The sequence below is a fragment of the Hipposideros armiger genome, unplaced genomic scaffold (genome assembly GCF_001890085.2).
Source record: "Hipposideros armiger isolate ML-2016 unplaced genomic scaffold, ASM189008v1 scaffold_465, whole genome shotgun sequence".
In the NCBI taxonomy this organism is placed as follows: domain Eukaryota; kingdom Metazoa; phylum Chordata; class Mammalia; order Chiroptera; family Hipposideridae; genus Hipposideros; species Hipposideros armiger.
In genome coordinates, this window is record NW_017731815.1 from 746,738 (window position 1) to 768,735 (window position 21,998).

Genomic DNA, 21,998 nt, shown 5'->3' on the forward strand with positions numbered 1-21,998 from the left:
GCCCACAGTTAAGCTTCTTTTAGACAGTTTATTTCTCTGTCTTCAATTGTAGCCTCAAATGCAAATCTATAAATACATCCCCCATTTGCCATTTTGTACATAGCGGGGCTGAGACTATGGTAAGGCAGGTAAGGCATTCTCTTTGGGTTCAAAATGTAATGTGGTGCCAAAAAAAAAATGTAAACTGTATAAATAACATTTTAGTGCAATATTTTTAAAAATCCAAAGATAGTGTCAATGTTTCCTATCTTCTTCAACAAACAATGCTTCTTTGGCTCCCATATCCCTGGATCGCAGCCTCCTCTTAAACACCAGTGCTGGTGAGGCTATAGAGAAATGAGCCCATTGATTCACTGCTGATAGCACTGTGGCTGGTAAACAACAGGAAAAACATTATGGAAATGTGTTAAAAGCCGTACAGATATTGATGCGTGGCATGTTCAAGAAGTTTAATGTAGCGTCATCTGCATGTTCTGCGTGCTGGGGAATGCACAGACAAGGTTCTCATTCTCATAGAGCTTACCTTCTAGAGTATCAGGGACAATAAACAAGTAATAAAACAAAGCCATCTCAGAGAGTGATAGGGTGTGAAGATAATAAGATGGGGCAATGTGATTAAAAAGGAATAGCTTCGGCAAGCTGTAAGCCACATGAGACTGAGACTTTTTACTCTTGTTGACTTCTCTATCCTTCACACCTACAACAGAGCCCATCACACAGTAGGTACTCAAGAAACAGGGGTTAGAGAAAGAAGATGCTCAGTGGTAAGAGTATAGTGAGTGTGAGCGAGTGAGCGGATGTGAGAGTGTGGGCTGGAGGCAGAGGAAAAGCCTGCTAGGCTACAGTTGGGATGTCACTTGTCTTCCAACAGGAATTAAGTTTTCGACCCAGTAATCTCACTCTTTGGTGTTTCTCCCAAAGGAAATAAATCAACAGATTAAAAACCTAGTTGCCCAAATCTTCTCATTTCTTTACTGTATATTAATTAAAAAAAAAAGACTTGATACCAATTTAACCAAGATTAAAGGAATGGGAAAAGGTTTAATAAATCATGATTCATGAACCCAGTTGAATATTACACAACAAAGTTATGATGGTATTATGAAGATTCTGAAAACATAGGGAATGTTTCATGTTTTCTGAAAAAAAGAATAAAAAATTATATGCATACTAATGTTAACTCTAAAGTTCTGTGAACTGTGACTAAAAAATAATATATAATATGAAAATAGTGGTGTTAAGATAGTAGAATTTTAAATGATTGGTTTTCTACTTTCCAAAAGTTATCTTAATATTATTGTCAGATTATTTTCATTATATTTAATATGCTTAACTAGTACAGTTTCTGTTTTGGGTGATGAAAGAGTTTTGAAATAGATATTGGTAATGGTTGAACAATATTGTGACTATAATTAATGCCACTCAATTGCATACTTAAAAGTGGTTAAAATGGCAAATTTTAGGCCACATATATTTTACCACAATTAAAAAAACAGATATCCTCTATAAACAGATATCATCAGCATGGTTCAGCAGCCTCAAAGATGGCCTCCAGTGAGTCCCATCTTTTTTTTCTTCATATCCTTGGGTAGTCCCTCCCATATTGTACCAGGATTGGTCTTGGTGGCCAATAGCATACTGCAGAAATGATGGCACGTTACTTCTGAGGTTGGGTTATAAAAGATTGAGGCTCCCGTCTTAGCTCTGACTCCCCTACCTCCACCACCACCCTCTCATCACTGGCTTTGGAGAAGCCAGCTGCCATGTCATGTGAACAGCGGTAGGCCCGTGTGCGGAGGAACTAAGACCTCCTGCTGGTAGCTTTGTGAATGAGCCCCCTTGGTAGTGGATTCACCAGGCCCCGTGAAGCTTCAAATGACTGTAACCATGTTAGAGACCATGAGCTAGAAGTACCCAGTTAGCCTGCTTGGGGATTCCTGACCTGAGACTATGTGATAATAAATATTTGTTGTTTTAAAGAAAAAGAAAAGAAAATACAAAAATTTCTATCTAATTTCCAGTACAGCTGTCCTCATGGGTATGCAATAATTACAAACTGTTTTTCTCCTATCCTTAAAGTCTTATTTTCTCTTCTTGTAATGGACGTTCATGGCTCAGCTACCTGTATGGAATCCAGTATATTAAAAGAGAGGCTGTGTAGTAAAATTAAGAAAAAAATTCTTTCATCATGGCATCCGTAGTATCATAGTCACAAAGCTGAGAGCATCATTAGGACTTGGTCTAATATAAAATGCCTAGAGTCACGTTCTGCGTATGAAGGAGATTTGGTGAAACTAACTACACTACTAAGAGAATATTGAGTGGCAAAGTGAGAATCAACGTAAAAACCCCAAGTGAAAGCAAAAAAGCATACACCCTCAACAGGACATAATATTTATGGATGTCTGAATTTGGGAGCTGTAAAAAATTTTTTTGTTCACCAGGAGGAAAACAAAAAGCTAAAATGACCTCAAAATGAACTCGTGTCTGACTTTCAGGAGTTTGAGGAGAGCTTTTAAATTTTTTGAGAGGAAATTTTATCATGTGAAAAAAAAATGTAGTCATAAAAATTACAAAGAAATAAATTTATATGTATGTCCTCAGACCTAGCCACACAGGAGTATCTATTTAATTGATAATTAAATGAAACCATTCTAATTGATAAAAATGAAACCATTATCTCTAGATTACAGACTTACGAGATGTTTTTATTTTCTTGTATATGTTTCAGGATTTTTTAAATTCTCTTTTATAGTGAGGAAAAAAGTAAGATGTAAATAGAGCCTGTATAATGATATTGAGAAGAGAGCACCAGCACTTGAGGCACCTAACATGCTCCATCCCACAATTACTGTGTGACCCCAGCAGTGTTGCTACTCGTCTCTGAGCCTCAGTTCCCTTGTTGGTAAAGAGGGATGAGGATCATCTCATAGCTGGGTCTGTAGAATAAGAGAAATAACATGTGAAAAGTCTCTAGCACATAGTAACTGCTCAATAAATGCTTCATTTCCTTTGTATACCTTGCCACAGTAGTATTTCGAACAAGGATGTTATTTGCTGGGTGGTCATGTCTTTTGCAATAATCAGAGATCATAGAGTTAGTACAACAGGTAGTGGTTCAGTGTGCATTTAGAAGACACTGGGTTACAGGGGAGACAGACAGGAGGCTCCTTGAAGGAGCAACAAGCATGAAAAGGTATTTTGACTTTTCTTCCTGGAGCATCAGACTTTGTAGAGGATGCCCAACTATTCACATCTAATCCAATTCTTGTTTTAGACATAAGAACACAGACAGTTCTTCTTTACATCGTAACGAGCTCAACCGTTTCAAATTCCAGATGCAATGTTATAAGGAAGCTGAAGTTAGAGTCCCCGGCAAATTGATTGATCATTTGCCGTGAACTAAAAAAAAAATCAATAACCCATAAGCTCTAACCTAACTGAATTTTCTTTCATACTGATTTAAATGAGATAACTGTTTTTGGCGATTTTCTCCGATCTCAACCATTTCACAACTTTAGAAGACAATAATTCTTTTTTTTTTTTTACGGGGTAGGGAAACATTATTCCTCCTATATTAGCAAAGGGTGCTAAACTGTGTATCTTCTGACTTAAAAAAAAATCTTTCCGTTTTATATTTTTCTTATTATCTTGGATCATATCCAGTCTCTAAGGAAATAAACATGTGAAGAAAGAGTTCTCTGGAATGTTAACTGCACTGGTATTTTTCTTCCTTTTATCATGCCCCAAGATTTGCTGAAGTTGATATAAATTCACCATGCCTTCTTTAAAAAGCGTAACAGCAAGGCATTCTTCCTGTAGGAGTCGGACTGTAAAAGGTGATTTCCTTTTACTCCATTTGGTTTAAGCCTGTAAAAAGCATTAAGTGAAAAATCTGATATATTTGTTAGGGTATTTATTGCATTACCAAGTTATATTTTCAGTTCTTAGTGAAAGGTTTATTGAGAACATAAACTTTGAAGAGGTTTTGTTCAGGATTAAAAATACATTTTTTCCTTCTCTTTTGGCAAAATAATATCACGCAAAATGATGCTTTTCAAGAGCTATTTTTAGCACTGTTTACAGTGAAGGAGCACGTCGTACCTTTCTGGTGAAGCAGACATCAGCCTCCAAACCAGCCTCTGTTGATGAGATTTGTAACTTCTGTAGGGTTTTAGAGAAATGAAAGGCTATGAAGTTACCATTTCTATTAACTCAATTTACCATAATACAGACACACTAATAAGTTAAACTGTTTTTCAGAAGCCTTTTATAGGGAAAATGTTTTTTACACCACCCATGCAATTGGACTAAATATTTATAACTGATCTATCTGAATGAAAAACATTAGCCATTGCTGAAGTTTAATGGGTATTGATATAGATAGATAGATAGATAGATAGATAGATAGATAGATAGATAGATAGATAGATAGATAGATAGAGATAGAGATAAATGAAGACTTGAATTTAAACTCCTAATGCAGTCTTATCACTGAAAAGGAGAACTGTCTATTTCACATCAAATAGTGCAGAAATTAACTACTTTGAATTCAGGAAGATTGGCTAATCTTTATTCTCTAAATAGCATAAATATCAATAACATCACAGGGATAGGACGTTCACTAGCAATTTACTTTGCTTCACTCTTGCTTTCCTAAAAATGTTTTGAAATCTTGTGAAATAGGTGAAATGATAAGATGCCTATAATCAATTTAAGCAAGTTATGGTAAGAAAAGGTCAAGCTTCACAGCAGCCCTGTGAAGCCTGAGAAGGCTATTAATTTTATCCTGATGTATGTACAGAGTTGGAAAGGTTACAAGTCGCCTGATGTCCTTCAGGTGACAATGGAATTCCATGTGGGGGAAGATCAGGAGGTTATGAAGTTCTAGTGTTTATGATTGGATGTAACTATAAACAGAGTAACTGGGAAGGTGGGAATGCGTTCTGCCGATGGCACTGCCTTTGGGTTTTGAGGATATTCTTCATTGACATGTGAAGTTAGAATTTTCTTTTAAGTGTTCTGTTAGTTTTATTCTGATTACAAGGATTAACTATTAATGTATTTTTATTTCTTTTAATGAAATAAAATATAACCCCTTCTAGCATGTCCTTTAGTCAGAGGGTTGAAAAGCAACTATTTGTGCTGCTTCTGCTGTTAACCACATTATTAAAGCAAAACACTAGACAAAAATTGTAGAGTCATATAATCACTAGTCCACTAAATCTAGGAATCTTTTCTAAAACATAACTGAGGTTCAAGTATAATTCCTGACAGGTTTATACTGTCCTTTATAAGAAAAATATCAATGTTTGGCAAGCGCTAACATATCTTAGAGTAATTTTTTAAAATTATATTGTTTAAGCATGTAGAATGATAGGTTAAGTGCATATGGGTTATAATGTTTTATATAAGCTATTAAGAAATAAAACTTTACAACTCAAAGAAGTCACTGCTACTAGGTACTGGATAAGAATTGGAGAGCAGTCAGGAATCCCTGTAAAAACAATGCCGTGAAGTAGTTAACCAATCCGGATTCTCCCATAAGCAGGTTGAAGGGAGGCGTGATCTACCTTTGTGGTGGGGAAGTGAAAATAAGTTTAAACATGTACATAAGGGCTTTTCTTGAAAAGAATATAACACGACGCTCACTTATATTAGCTTTCCCCATGAATATTTTATAATATCTGCATCAGTGGATTTATGAAGTGTAAATATGAAAATCTATAGCCCCATATTAGTACATGGGAAAGGCTCCTATAATTATGTCATAAGTGAACCAATTTTTTAAAGCCAGACCACTCTTTTTTTTTTAATTTATTGAAGAGTGAACTTAAACATTCAAAGACATCTTTTTTCTTTTTTCCAGGGCGGGTAGAAAATAATAATAAATGAAATCAAAGCTAGGAAACTCGAGGTAAATATCTAGCTAAGCTCTGAAATCCAAAGCAAGAATTTAATACTTTCCTTTTTCTGGCCCACTTTTTGGCAGTTTATAACACCCTTAAGAGTGTCAGCGCTAGCATTTTCAAAAACTTGATTCATTCACATTCTGCTGAGGGCTCTTCAGCACTTTCTGTACTTTTCCACCAGATGAAGTTTACTGAAAGGGTGACTATGTATTGAGTAAGGGTTAGATCTGAAGGAGAAACCTAGCAGGGCAGATTAGTATGATTGGCTTTGGGGATTTTTCGCCTGTCATGTTAAGGTTATCCTCTCCCTGTTGTCTTTATTTAATATAGGGCAGTTGGGGTGTTAACGAGAATATCGAAAGAATATTCTCTGTAGCAATAGAGTTGAGCATTAAAGGAAGAGAGAGAAATATCAAAAAATATAAGGTGATCTTATGGAAAACTTGAAAAACCACCCAATAATCCCTTTACCAACTGGTTAATACACAGCTTGGTATATATATACATTTTAGCAATAAGTCTTTGACATGACATGTAATAGACTCTAAGATTTAAGAATCAGAGGCCTGGATATTCCCCATTTTGTAAGTATGACCCTTTGATTATCTGGATCTAATAACATAATTCATGTGAAAGCACTTTGTAAACTGTAGAGCTCCCTACAAATAGCATTATCATCATACGGCATTTTGACAGTCAAGTGAGCTGACCATTATGGGAGTGAGCATCTGCCAGGAAGAGTGTGTCATTAAACAGCTTCACTAGAATAAATGAATAAGAATTGAACAATTTTCTGTGCAGAACAAAACACAACCTATTTATGGAAACTAATAAAAATGTTATCTGTTTACCTTGAGGGGAGGAATCTCATTAATTTTTTTTTTACAGCAGTGCATTGAGAAAGAAAGTCTCAGCATTAAACAAGCCTGTGTCTCTTCATTATTAATGTAACTGAGAGTCTTGCCTGTCTTTTCATTGCACAGCCCAGTGAACAGAGACGTTCACTGCACAGGCCTAAATCTTTCCTTATATATTAGCCTTCCTTTCCCCAAGACTTGATTCCATTATCAGGGATTCCCTTTATGTTCTGCTTGACCAATTACTGACCCCTGTTTGCAAAATGAATGCATTTGAGCCTTTTTTTCTAAAAATAAGTCACTTTCAGAGCAGTTTTATGACTGCAGTCCTCCCTCTAAGTCCAAAGCTTTTATAAGAAGGTGATTAAAGGAGCATTTTGCTTTTGATGTAGAGACAGGAAAGAGTGCTGCATCTGACAGGTCTGTTTGGTACAGTTGAGGAAACAGTCAGACTCATCCTTACGGGGGAGTGGACTTCTTCACAAATCATTTTCAAGAGATCAGTTGTACAATCCAGTGGCCAGTGCCCATTTTGGCTACTTTGCCCCAGAGACAATGTATGCACTGTTGAATGAAAGGACCCCAGCCCTCTGGTTTTGCTCTGTGAAGAGTGTGACAGAAAGTAAAGTATGAAGATAGAGACCCTCCATGTCACTCACTCCAGGTCGCTTTGTTTTCATCTCGGAGAGACAAAGCACACCATTATGCCTCAGATATAGGCCCACAGTGTATGTAGTTCTATCCCATTATAGAATGTGAGGAATGTTCTAGAACTTTTTTGTTCCCTTTTATTTCCTTTTAAGTTTTTATATGGAAATCAGTACCTTCATTGAATGCTCTAATAAGTAAGTTGACTCTAGTACACCTCTATTTCTGTTCTTTATTCTAGGTCCCATGAGCTAAAACATTAATAAATCCCAGAGAAGATTTTTATAGGGAGATTTAGAAGTCAACTCTTGGGAACAAAATGTATCTTGTCTTAGTTGTTCCACAAGCAGACATATCATGAGTTTTAGAGGAAGCCTTTTGGAACATGGTAAAAAAACAAAAACAAAACTATAAAACTTGCAGTTCCAGTTTATAAAGTAACTTGACAAGGGCCGACTTTCTTCCCACTTCAAAAAAAAAGGAAGGGTGGGAAGGAGGAAGGAATGAATGAATGACGTCCTCCAGGGGATATATACTTTGAAAATGTTTCTTAAGGACCAGGATTTGACCTTAAGATATTTTTGCTCAAAAATGACTGTTTACTTTTTTAAATTTAAATTTCTCAGGTTAGGTAAAACTTCTGTAGGTATAACAATTGATATACTCAGTCCTCAAGCAAACACTCAGCCATTCAATAAATATCATGTCCCCACACTATCCCAGAAACTGTACCTTATAAGAAAATAGCCCTTTTCGCTTTGCCATAGCCCAGGTCTTCCTCTTTTCTGCATCATTATTTTTATTTTCCACTTTCAATTTTCTCTTCTCAACTTTGACAGTCCTATAGTCTGGCAGAAGACTGAATTTGCTTTGTTCTTTGTCTGTTTCAGGATGGCTTAGAAACTTAGGTGAGCTTTTAAAGGCTGTTTGTTATTATTCATGTTACCTTCTTTCATATAACAAAAAAATGTATACACTTCACTTGTATTCAGCTTTTGTTATTGGTATATCTTGAGTATTACAATTTTAATACAGTTTTTTCCTTTCTTAAAATGCATATACATTTTTTGGCACCCTCTGAATAAGTACCTTCAAAGAGATTTTCTTTCATATTTATAGATTTTTATGCAGGTAAAGTGTGTGTGTATGTGTGTGTGTTGCATGGATAACCATAAAAATGAAGAAAATCCATTATGATTAGAATAGCAGCATTCCATTATTTTCAACTGTATTGAAGGATTTGTTTGAAGATTACTCATAAGATTCTCTCCACACACACACTCTGAATGTGGTAGGGATTGTTTCTCTTCATTTCCATACAGATATATAATTTTTAAATTTCTTAGGTTTTTCCTAGAGAGTTGCCACATACAACATCTTTTACGTTTTATAACATGAATATGGAATAAACATGGATGATCTCCTGTCCCACAGACCCCGCCAGGTTTATGAGACCTTCATGAACATAGAGCTTCCTGAGTGCACCTCTGAGCTGAGAAGCACAGTTCTGCCCACCTGGGGTGGATCTCCATTCAGTATCCTGGGATTGAGCCCTGAAATGGATAGGAGGGCTTCACCATTGGCAGTAGCATCTCCCCGTTTGCCAGAACACCCCTGAGGTATTGGGCACCCTCCCCTAAGACATGGGAGTCAGCCACTCACAGAGGGTCAGCACTGTACCTCTAATGCCTAAATGTTCCCTGTGGAAAACCTACTATACCCCATCTCTCTAAACTGCTCTCTTCGCTGATTTCCTTGGCAGATCCCCCTGACCCTGCCTTCTTACATCTCTAGATGGCCTGATAGCAATCCTTCTTGATCAAGAGACAGAGCTATCTGAAAAAAATTCTCCTGTGCCCTTTGGTTAACCCCTCCCACACCCAGCCTCTGACAACCACGGCTAACTTTTCTGTTTCTATAATTTTGCTGTTTCCAGAATGTCATATCAATGAAATTATATAGTATGTAACCACTGGCTTCTTTCACTTAGAATGGTGCATTTGAGATTCACCTATAAAGTTGAGCGGTGAAGGAACATTAGCCTGGAACAACTCTGTTAGCTAGTTTGAAACTTAATAGAGGTGACCTAAAAGAATTAGTTTTAAAAAGAAAAAAAAAAAAAAGCAAACAACACTGATTTAGTGATTATTCCAGGGAGAAAGACCTAAAAATTACACGTGTAGATGATTTTATAGTAACTAATTAGATTGTGGCAATTATAAATATACACCTATAAGGGGGGGGAAAGTCTCTTCTACTACCACTAAAAATCACCTAAAATGTTGGATAAAATACCACAAGCACATTCATTCAAATGTGCGTGCATAGTTGAACCGAGAAGAAAATAAGTGAAATCTCCAGGGGCCAAGAATGAAGACACCAGAGTGATTAGTAAGCGCTGCAGTTACAGCTGCCTTGGCCGTGTTGCTAAAAAAGGAACGTGGAGCCACTTTGGGGTCAGGAAACAAGGCTTTGGGCCTGTGAAAGATGGAGCATAGGAAATGAGATTCCCCATACGGAGTCAAGACCCTCAAAGCACTTCAGCCTCAATAATGGGCTAGCTAAAAAAAAATAAATAAACTGCTTCTAGCAAAGAGACTGCAAGGAAAATTGTTTGTGTTGGCCTTTGTTCTAGATGGGGATGAAAAAGTCTCTCCTGAGAATTCTACAAATTTAGGCTTTAAATTTGTGTAACTTCCATGGTCTCAGAGACCAACATCAAGAACCTGGAGTGTCTAGTTGTTGAGAGAGCCTCAGGACGCTTGTCGGAAGCAAAAGAAATTCCTATGGAGGAAGATAGTCTCAACTCAGACCCCTCAGGATTCCCACACATTACAATTAGCCAAGCATGAGCTCACAATCCAGAATTCTAAAACATGAGAAAACGCCGTTTTGAATGAGGGTTAGTAGCACAAGCAACAAAATTGGACTCCTTCCTCACACCGAACTTCAGATATTGAGAATTATGAGACATAGAACATTAAACATCAACATAGAACATTTTTCATTAAAAATGTAAAGAAATAAAAGACCAAATTTAAAACTTGCACAAGAAACCATCAAAACTGAACATGTAAATTTGTCAAAGACTTAAAAAGAACTTATAAGAACAAAAATGAACAGTGAAAACAGCATATTAGATGCAACTGATTATAGGATTAGTTGAACTGAAACATAGCTCTGAAATAATTGCCTAGAATGGAGACCAGAGGGGACTTACAGATGGAAACGATGAAAGAATGAGTCAAGACATGGAAAATTTAACAAGATGGCAGTATGTTGAAGTTATAAAATGAGAGAATTGGGGAAAGGCAATATTCGAAAAGCAATGGCTGAGATTTTTTTTCCAGAAGTTATGAAAAACATGAAGCTGCAAATTCAGGAAATGCTATGAATACCAAGCAGGTGAAATCAAAACACCTTACACTGCAATCACAGATCTGACCATAAGGAGGAAGAGAAGAGCTAACAGGCAGCAACAACAGAAGCCTGTGCAAGAATATCTTCAGAGTTAAGGGAAATGCTTTGAATCTAGATTAATCCCCAGCCACTATTGTCCTATATTAGTATGAAAACAAAACAGAAAGTTTGCCACTAAATTCTTTCATCATGGAAACAACATCTAAGCTTTGTATTTCAGGTAAAAAATATATATATATATTTTAAGTAAGAACGTCTGAAACATGAGAAGAAAGATGATTAAATAAATGATAAACGTGGGTAAACCTAAATAATAATAACAATAACAGTGATTAATCTGTGTCCTTAAAAAGCATAGAAAACAAATAAAATATTAGATAATAACAACGTGAGAGAGGGGACCAATGTCATCAGAATTAAAGTGTTCTAAGATTCTTGTATTGTTTGGCAGGAGGGTAAAGATAAAGTTTAACTTTAATCTTTAAATAGTTAAAGTTAAATGTTAAAAAGTTAAGGAGCCATTCACTTGGAGAACTGAGGGTGAAGGTATAAAGTGTGGAAGTTTTTTCTGATATCCTTTAGGATAAAACAAACAGACTGAACCAACTTACCCAAAAGAGGACACCATTAGCCACAGATTGTTTGGTTCCGTGGTGTCCTTGGTCACATGTTTATTAAGTTTCTGAAGGGCAGTGGAGATTATTGTCAGGAATACAGTATAACCTCTATACAGACAAGTAAAACTAGGAAATTCATTACTATTCCTCCAAGAAACTCCATAAGAGGTGTTAACTAGGACACAGGACAATTGAATTAAAATAAGGAAAGCATTTTACAAGAGTTCTGACCTAGATGGGCTAAACCTGGGGGAACTTCCTTTCTCTCCCCTCATTACTGGATTAAAGAACTGCTGCTGTTTGCTAGGAGCTTTGTTTCCCTTCCCATAACTCCCAACCTCATACTCAAAAGCACTGAGAATTTCAAGTGTCGTATACTGAAGTAGACTTTAGTTTCTTTAGATCATTCTGTACATCACTTCTGTATTCTGTATTGAAATATTTCAAGTCTTTCCTAATCCTATTAAGTGTTTTTTTAACTAAATTGGCTCAAATGAATGGAGCAACTCTTGTGACATCATCCACAAGACCGTCCCACCAATGTAACCTTAAAACTATAGAGGAATTTTAAAAGCATGGCATTACCACAATAGTAGGACTATGTGAAGCAACTGACAAGACTGCTCTCGTGGAGAAAGAAGGCATCAAGTTCTGGATTGGCCATCTGATGGTGTACTGCCATCCAACCAGACGACTGATGACTGGCTATGTCTTGTAAAAAGGAAGCTTCTTGAAGAACTTGTTTGTATTGTTGTCGTCATGTTGCAGGTCTTGAGAGAACTCTAATGCTTGCTGCCCTGGCATTCATCGAAGGTGGAAAATGAAATATGAAGATGCAGTGAAGTTCATTAAACAAAAGCAGAGTTCAGCTTTTAAAAGCAAGCAACTTTGGTATTTGGAGAAGTATTGCCCTAAAATCTACCTGCACATCATAGATACCAGTAGTCATAGAAATTACCATTGCAGTCAATAAAACTGGGCTGCATGATGTTATTGCCTTGGAAATGGAACTTAAAACAGGTCCAAATTTATCTGAACAATTAACCAAACGTACGCTTGGTGAATGATAAGTCTAATGCAGCCTTCATAGGCGTATTGATAAGCAGTTTTATCAGGCCTCAAGCCTGGCAGAATTTTAGCCTCTGTTTTGATTATGATCAGCCTGTTTGGAAACTTAGCAAAAGATTTTTGCTGTTTAGCATTTAAAACATGCTTATCATTTTTGTCAACTGACCTTTCCTGAAACCATGCAATATTGAGTTATAAGCCTTCTTCAAATATATTCCCATGCCAGAGTCTTATCAAAATATAACAAATTTACAGGGTTGGGTGCCGAAATACCCAGCACAATACTTGTATGTTTTTAATATCATACAGGATTAAAATACCAAGAACTATGAAAAATAGTCTAGGTGGTCTGTGGTTTATCGCTTCAGTCATTACAAATATTGATAGTAGGACCGATATGGCTATTTGACTGCTACCCTATTTTATATATCCCATATTTAAAACAATATACAGCAGGTTTGTGTAACCACTGATTTTGTTGGCTTGTGACCAAGTTTTGTGATGATTTTTTAATATCTTTCTATAAATCTCATTTTGTGGAGTTTCGAAAACTTCAATTTTGAAAATCACAAACCTCTGGTGGGAAAGTTCATGTAAAATCCACATTGTACAGAAGCACATGTCTTTAATGTCTCCAGACAAAACATCTTAAAACTAATTTAGTGTTTGTACTTTGGGGTACAACTTAAAAGAGACAGCCTGAAAAGAGTAGGAGTGAGCTATTAAGTATTTTCAGCAAAATGGTTTGCTTGTCTGGTCTAGGACGTATGGAATATGCCCTTTAGTAAGTCTTTTTTTTTTTTAATTAGGCATGCTTTGTTGTAGCTAAATTAATACTTAATCATAAAATTTCTGAAAGTCCTGTCATTTTTTTCCCCATGTTTATTGGAATTTGTCAACTATTGTTAGAAGTGTGACTTTTTTTCCTTTTCTCTCAGTATTTCTTGCAAAAAAAGAGAAGTTCTGCTATTGAATTGAGCAGATATCTAATATTTTATATTCCTGATCAGCTGTATTAATATTTGTATACTTGATAATTTATCTTATGTAATTGATAAAATGGTGCTGTGTATAGATGTTAATCAATCATATATTTGTACTGTCTAGAATGTATGATTATAGTTTCTTGGGAGAAGTAATTTGTCAGTGTCCACCAGCTTGTAAAAAACTTAGTGTGATATTTAAATGCAATTTAAAAAAAGAGAAAAAAGTTAAAAAATAATCATTAAACATGTGGAAACAGAATGTATAACTTCTAAAATGGAAGATGGAAATGTTGAACTTTAAAAAATCCCAAAGAAGGCAGAAAAAGGAAGAAGAGATAAAGCAGGTCAAAATACAATACAAGATTAAGATGATAGCAGTAATTCTAAATATATCAAGAATCACAAATGTAAATGGACTAAATTTTCTTCTTAGAAGACGGAGGTTGTTTAATTGGATTATTATTAAACCCGGCTATATAGTGTTTATGAAAGAGACACTTTAAAATTATGGATATAAAACATTAAAAAGTAAGAGGGTAACAAAAGGTATGCCAGGCACACATTGAACAAAAGAAAGCTGAGGTCATTAAATTAATATGAGAAGAAGAAAAAAAGAAAAACAACAGAACTTGAGCCCAGAAAGCTTTATTAAAGGTAAAAGTGGGACTACAGAAGGATTGATGACTCAATCAAGAGATAACAGTGCTAGATTGTTATGCATTTAATTATTCAGCTTTAGAATATATAAAACAAAAATTGGTGCAATTACAAAGAAAAATTTAAAAATCAACCATCACAATGGGAGATTGCAAAACACAAACAGTCATTCTAACATTCTGATATGGCACACACTTAAGGCTTGGGTTAAAACTTCTAAATAAGATATCCTGAAGTGTCATATTTCAACTTGGATGGACTCAAAAAGGGCTTCTGATAATGACAAAAAACCTGATGTTGAAAATGCATGTGGAGAATTGGAATAAAAGTGGTTCTTGAAATGCAAGTGAGGAAATTGCATACTTTGTAAATTAAAATGATATATATAGTTTAAATGTTTGTGTATAAGCTGAATATCACAAATAAGCATTTGATTATCGACATTAAAGTTCAGTCAATTTGGGAGATGGGAAATGAGTTTCTGACATCGGTGAATTCCTCATAATTATGAGGTGTGATCAAACAATACTGTGAATGTTTAAATTAAAAAAAAATTGTTACAGTAAAAGACACATTGCCATTAATTCTCCTCAAAATACTCCTGCTTACTTCAAACATACTTGTGCCATTGTTCTTGCCACTTTCTGAAGCAGTTCTGGAAGTCCTCTTTTCTGAATGTCTTTAGTTACGCTGTCATGGCTGCCTCATTGTTCTGAACCATTTTGACTTTGGGGAAGAGCCAGAAGCCCCCCGGTGCCAGATCCAGTGAGTAAGGTGGATGAGGACACACTGTAATGTTTTTATTTGACAAAAATTGCCATATACCAGAAGCGATGTGTGACACAGAGCATGATGGAGGATGATTTACAGCACACTTTAAAACACACCTTCTCTCAGCCATAGTTCACACCCAACTGACTGCACCGAACAAGTTGAAACTTGTCACACACCATTACTAAGGTTCGACACCCCGCTTCCCATTTTGAAGATCCCTGCCTTTCCGTTGGATGGCACTGGGCAATAGCATTCATCGTGTTTTGTGATCACAATGGAAAGGCTCCATGTTGCACGTAAATATTTTGAATGGATTCAAGGCATCAAGGCAGCCATGACAGCGCAACAAAAGACACTCACAAGAGAGAACTTCCAGAACTGCCTCAGACATTGGCAAGAATGATGGGATAAATGTGTTTGAAGTGAGGGAGAGTATTTTGAGGGAGATTAATGGCAATGTGTTTTTCACTGTAATAAATTTTTTAATTTAAACATTCACCATATTTTTTATCATACCTCATAGGTATATATGTATTAAATTTAAATGTGATAAACAATCTAGTGCAAAAGCAAAGATAAAATTAAAATATTTATAATTATTCAAAATAGTGAAACCATGCTTTAAGTATGATCCATGGTTTGTTGGAGCTGGAGAGATGGCAGACATAATGGGGTCCATCACCCCTCTGGCAGTGAGGACTAAAACTCAAACTAGTCTCAATGTGGCACTGTTGTTCTCTTTTATCAAAGCTATATAAAATTTTTTAAATTTTTTAAAAAGATTTTTATTAAAAATATTATCAACATACAATATTATATTAGTTAAAGCGATATAAAATGTATACCAACGTGTTCTTCACCACGATTCTATATGAATTGTACATTCAGAAAGTGCAACCTTTACCATAAAGTCTACCTGTCTCAGACTTTGCATTTGGTATTTTAAAAGTATTAATGAAAAGTTTATAATAGTGAGAAGTATCTGAGGAAGAGACGGAATAGTTTGGATGGCCCTGGCCCCTCTTAAAGGGAAGGGATAAAAAAGACTAGAGAATTTTGAGAGTTTCTCCTTTTCCTGCAGACGAATTTCTCTTTGCCAGACAGAGGCATTTAAAACCAATTCACTGATCAGTGTTTTGTTTTGTTTTGTTTTGTTTTGTTTTGTTTTGTTTTGTTTTGTTTTGTTTTGGGGAGGGGGAGGGTGGACAGCCATTGCAGCAGCCAGACACTGAACCTACCTTTGAGATCTTCACATGTGAAGATTTAGAGAGAAGGTGTCTTAGACTGAATCTTTGGAGAAATATTTTTCTTTGCTCTTTTCTCTTTTTCTTCTTCTACCCAAATTCATGACCTCCTCTCCTCTTCCTCACTCCCAATTCTCCCCACCCCCATAACAATTTTAAATCAGTACTAAAGTACTATGTAAGAAAGGAAGGAGAGTTGGTCATTGATGAAAGATGTTTATTGGCTAATTGTGGGTTTAGTGGCTTCAAGACTTTTGAACAAATACCTGCTGGCAGATGCAACTTTCTGCACAGTCTCCTGACTGCACTTAAGAGTCACTGCGCTTACTGCACCTTGTTGCAGAAACTCAGGAATCCGTGGATAAAAAGCCTTTAGAAACAAACTTGAAAGCATGACAAATGCAAACCGTTTCATTTACTTTTTTTTTTCAATTACAGTTGACATTCAATGTTATATTAGTTTCAGGTGTACAGCATAGTGATTACATATTTATATAACTTAGGAAGTGATCCCCCTGACTAGTCTAGTACCCACCTGGCACCATTCGTAGTTATTACAGTATTATTGACTATATTCCCTATGCTGTGCTTTACATCCCCAAACCATTGGAGAGTTATAATTCTGGATAGGCTTGAATCCATTCAACCTGCTAATTAAACAATCCACTACCTTCTCTGACTCCTACTTAGCTTCCAACTGCTATTAGGCGGGACCAGGATTACCAGATTGGACTATAATAAATGAGAGAGTGCAAAGCTGCCTAAGAAAGTACTTGACACATGTTCAACTATCCATACATGGAAGCCATTATTAGGAATACTATTATTATGATGTTAATTATCTGGGCTTGATTGCACTGAGCAGTGAAATAGAGATTCCATGAAAAGAAAGGCTGAGCTGGACTATGTGGTCTACTATCCATGTCTGTACCACGTGGAAAACTTCTCTGCTATTTTGGTAATCTTGAGATATTTTCTATCTACTGTTGTTTTAAAGGTCATCTTGAATTGATTCAGCCCCATATGGTTTAAGCATATCCCCTTTGTTAACCTGCATGTTAATATTTTGATTGTTGACATTTGACAGTGTACTTATTCCAATAATGTTAGTTTCAATGTAAAAAAAAAAATGTGAATTCTTGGAGAAAAAGTAAATTTAGTAACTAGAGAATTTAATAGCAGTTTTATTTTCCTTAGTTATTTTGTATTAATTTTCCTATAAATGTATCCAGATGTGTATGCAGTATATATATCCTACGAACAAATTCTGGCAACTATTTGATAAATTATCGTCTGAAATTTTCTACCTCTGGACCTAATTCTAGCCTGAAAGTATCAAGCCTTTGCTTATAGTAAAAATAGTTTAAATCAATGAGACTAAGATATCAAGAGTAAAAGCCAGTTTAGAGTAACAATCTGAGAACCAATGTGAATTAGGCTGGGTTTTTTTTCAGGTAATTTAGCTTGTTTTCTGGACCAGGAATAAATAAGCCCAGAAAAATTAGGTGAGCTTCATGTCTTATTTAGTGACTTTTCACATGTGTTCTGATTTCTCTCTTTTGTGCTTATGTTTTCAGGCTCAGCTATGTGAATCATGCAGAGGATCTGGCCTCTAAGCTCCTACAATGTTCCCCAAAGAACAGATTATCGGCACAGGCTGCCTTGAGCCATGAGTATTTTAGTGACCTGCCCCCACGGCTATGGGAACTGACCGATAGTGAGTACGACAAATCACAACATCAAATCAAAGCAGGGACATCATTTTAGCATCTATGCATAACATACATGTAGAGAGATTAAGATGTTTACATGTACGTGTGTAAGATTGTGTGTGTGTGTGTGTGTGTGTGTGTGTGTGTGGAAGGAGGGAGAGAGAAAGAGAGAGAGTGAGAGAGAGAGAAATGAGAATGAACACGGGAGAAGGGGGGTTGTGTGTGTATATATTGAGTGGAATCCTGCCACTCGATTGCTAGCTTAGCCAGACACAGGAAGAAAATGGATTCCTTTTTTGCTATCTCTGCTCTGCAGTCTGCAGCTGCATGTCTTTGTATTTAATTATGTGTGTGTCCAAAAAAATGATCTGAGCAGTCAGAAAGGAAAAGGAAAATATGATTTACATATTTATGCATACAGTACTTTTTAACTGGCTGCAGTACAGAGGAGAAATGATTCATTTCTGTTTGATTGTCAGAGACCATCTTGGTTGTAACAATAACCTTAAAAAGGGCCGCTATGCAGTGAGCTGACGAACAGAGTTGGCAATTGGTTAATGCACTGAATTGACATGTAAGAACTGAAGACATGTAATTCATTTTAACTACAAATGCTCTTGGTATTCATACAGACAGAGCTTCTCTGGAGCTTTTTAAAACAAAACACATTCCTGGGTGGGTTTTTGTTTTGTTTTTACAGCCTCTTTCAATTACATTTTAAATATTTGGGGGAGGATTTATGGCCAGGATGTTCTCCTCTTTCTTCCAAAGTGTGAAACAGAATTCTTGTGAAATTTTGCAAAAAAAACTATTGCACTAAGAATATTTTTTTTCCAATTGTGATGTGTTGTTTCCACACGCCAGTTGGAGATATTTCTTCTCCTACTCATTCGGATTGCCTTAAAAATTAATATACTGCATGTATGCATAGATATTTTATAACTTGCCTATATAATCCATGGGTATACATCACTTACCATGGACATACGTAAAGTTATTTCTTTAATCTCTTGGACTTTAGATTTTTCCTCCATTGTAGTATTGGATTCTCCTTGACTACAGTAACCCTTTATTTTGGAACGAGGTCTTCAGTAACAACTCCTCTTGGGTATTCCTACCCTAATCTTTTTTGATAATCCTGCATTTAATTTGAATTACTTTTTTTTACCCTAAAGTGACTACAGATATATTACTCCCCTTATGTTTAGTAAATCTTTAACATTTCATTTATTACCAGCCCGTGTTTATTTTCTATTCCGCCCTACTTCTTTTCTAAATGTCTAGCCACTGACCATTACAACAGCTACCCCCATTAAAAAATTAAAATAAAGAGGAAATCCCAATGGAAAAAAATAATGAATTGCTGACACATCTTTCTATGCTGAAAAAAAAATGATGCAAATGGGCTCATTAGTTTATGGCTCATCAAACTCAAACATACGGTTTGTTTTCCCATTTAATATAACTTGTAACTTGATATCCACTCCTCCCTGGTGACATCTCAATCCCACCTGACTCCATGATTGTGTTTAAGCCAGGATTTGGATGGTCTAGGAATTCTGAATTCTGTAGTAGTACTTTTCTGTTAATATGGACTTATTACCCACTTGCCACTTAGTTTATCAGCAGTGGGTTCAATCCAGTTTCTATCAGTAAGGAAATGCCTACACATTATCACTCGGCAGCAGGCAGCCAGCGGAAACAGCCTCGTCTCCATCATTAACAAGCACAATGTATGCAGAACACCAGAGGGGAATTAAAACCACAAAAAATACCTCAGGGTGGTATTTTTAATATGAGAATTTAATTTGTAATTTCACAGATTAAGAATTTTGGCTGCATTAATCCCTTTATCAGCTCACAGCAGGCTATTTGCAGAAGCATAACCATAAGGCGATATTCATTGGCAGAAACACGTCTTTGCATAACGTTAAACATCAGGAGCAGTGAAACCTTTTGAAGGGGGGAGAATAAAGATGAAAAATCATTATATTTTTAAAGCAAGATTCTGCTAAATGCCTCTGGTAACAATTTTGAGTTACAGAAATGCTATTTCTGTGTCTAGTAGATAATCATTATGAAGCATAAATCCAGTTGCAAGAAAGGACAATCCCAGTATTAAATACTACAGCCATTTCCATTTGCAAAAACGTGGGAATCTTTGTAAACATGTTTACAAAACAAAGAATTTGGAGACTTTGGGAACCAGTTCTTTTAGGTGAAATGACTAGTTTTGGTGACTTGGTTACCTAAGTTAATATTCTGCAGACTATATCTAGAAATTCTAAAATTCAATTTTACATTAGTATGGAGTCTTGTAAAAAGTTCACCACTTGGCAAATGGCAGTAGCGGTGGCAATACCTTCATGTGCTTCTTTTTCAAGGAGATTTGGTAGGAGGTCCACCTGGGAAAATCTGTGGCAGAGCCAATAAATGGATTGTCTTAGCAACCAAGTCATGGTTTAGATTCATCAATTCCAGGAGCCTCACTGCATTCGAATGCTCAGATTGCTATAACAATATACCCTAGACTTGGGAGCTTAAACAACAAACATTTATTTCTCACAGTTCTGGAGGCTAGGAAGTCCAAGATCAAAGTGCTAGCAAATTGGGCTCCTGATGAGAGTCTCTCCCTGACTTACAGACAGCTGCCTCACTGTATAGTCACATGGCAGAAGGAGAATAATCTAGATCTCATCCTCTTCTTAGCAAGCCACTAATGCCATCAGGAGAGCCCAACCCTCATGACCTCACCTAACCCTAATCATTACTACCCAAAGCCTCATCTTCAGATACCATCACAATGGGGTTAAGACTTCAACATATGAATTTTGGAGCGACACAATTCCATCCACAGCACTCACATTCTTAAAGAGAGCACATAGCTTTTTTCAAAGAATATCCACAAAAGGGGAAAAAAAATATGTATGCACGCAGAAAACAAAACCAGGTTGAAAGAAGGAGAGTGGAACAAAAATAACTTCAAAGTGGACTTGAACCTTCCTGGCCACTTTAATATGTCAGACCCTGTGAAAAGAGTGTCAAGTATTGTCAGAGCCTTGGTGACACAGAGCACTGCAGTCATTTCATGGACTATATAACAATGAAGTTGTATACTTATGCCAGACTCTTATTTGCTTCGGAAGAACATATAACAATCTAATAGCTTTCTTCAGTGTACTATTCTTGAAAACCTCATCAGTCTACATTATACCAAAATTTGGAAGCAATGTATTCGCGTGCCAGCAAGGCAGGAATTTACATTTAGCAAGCAGGAATAATGGTCCAGTTACCTGGGGATCCGGCAGTTCAGGCTGGCTGATTCTGGTGGCATCCTGTCACTCTCCCTCTGTCCTAAAACCCCAACAGCCTTGCCCCACTTCTTCACAAAGATTTAATTGCAGGGAAGTAAATGGAAGGCTGATTTAGAAGAAATTCATTACTTTTCCCAAATACACCACAGGGCATTCTCCTGTGGATACTATCAAGTTACATAAATTATTGAAGCTGAACTACCCTTGTCAAAGTAAATGAACAAAATACACTTCATAGCGCCGAGTCCTTGATTTGATGACATTCATTTGCTAATTCACAAAACTCAGATCTGCAGTAAAAGGAGGCCAACAGATTGGTGCAGTGTGATGAGCACTGAGCTGGGAATCAGACCTGGATGCAGCAGCTCCACTGGTACCTACCCAGGCAGCTTGGGACAAGTGCCTCATTCTCTGTGCGCTTCCGATTTCTCACGTAGAAACACAGCGATCCTCAAGGACTCTTCAAGCTATAATTTTTCCAGGTCTTCCCACATATTCCTAAATATGTCCTATATATTGGGTTGTCAGAAAAGTCATGACATATTTTATCTGTGTTTTTCAGAGGTCATTTATTTATATAAAGAACAAAGATCAATCAATGATGTATTGCCCGTTTTGTTCGAGAACCTTTTGCCATCTTTCAGTGAGCTTCATAATTCCTCGTTCATAGAAGGACCTGTCTTTATTTGCAAAAAACTGAGCAAGGTGCTGATTTACAGCCTTGTCTGAATTGAACGTTATGCCATGCAAGGAGTTTTGAAGAGAGCGAAACAAGTGGAAGTCTGATGG

At 36.4% G+C, this 21,998-nt stretch overlaps 1 protein-coding gene across 1 annotated transcript in view; it reads left to right on the forward strand.

Moving 5' to 3' along the window:
• Positions 1 to 21,998, forward strand: part of CDK14 (cyclin dependent kinase 14) — a 504,392-nt gene that overhangs the window by 390,808 nt on the left and 91,586 nt on the right. Inside the window, exon 12 of the mRNA XM_019666203.1 lies at positions 17,761 to 17,900. Coding sequence (XP_019521748.1) covers positions 17,761 to 17,900 — 140 coding nt within the window. The remainder of the gene's footprint in view (positions 1 to 17,760; positions 17,901 to 21,998) is intronic.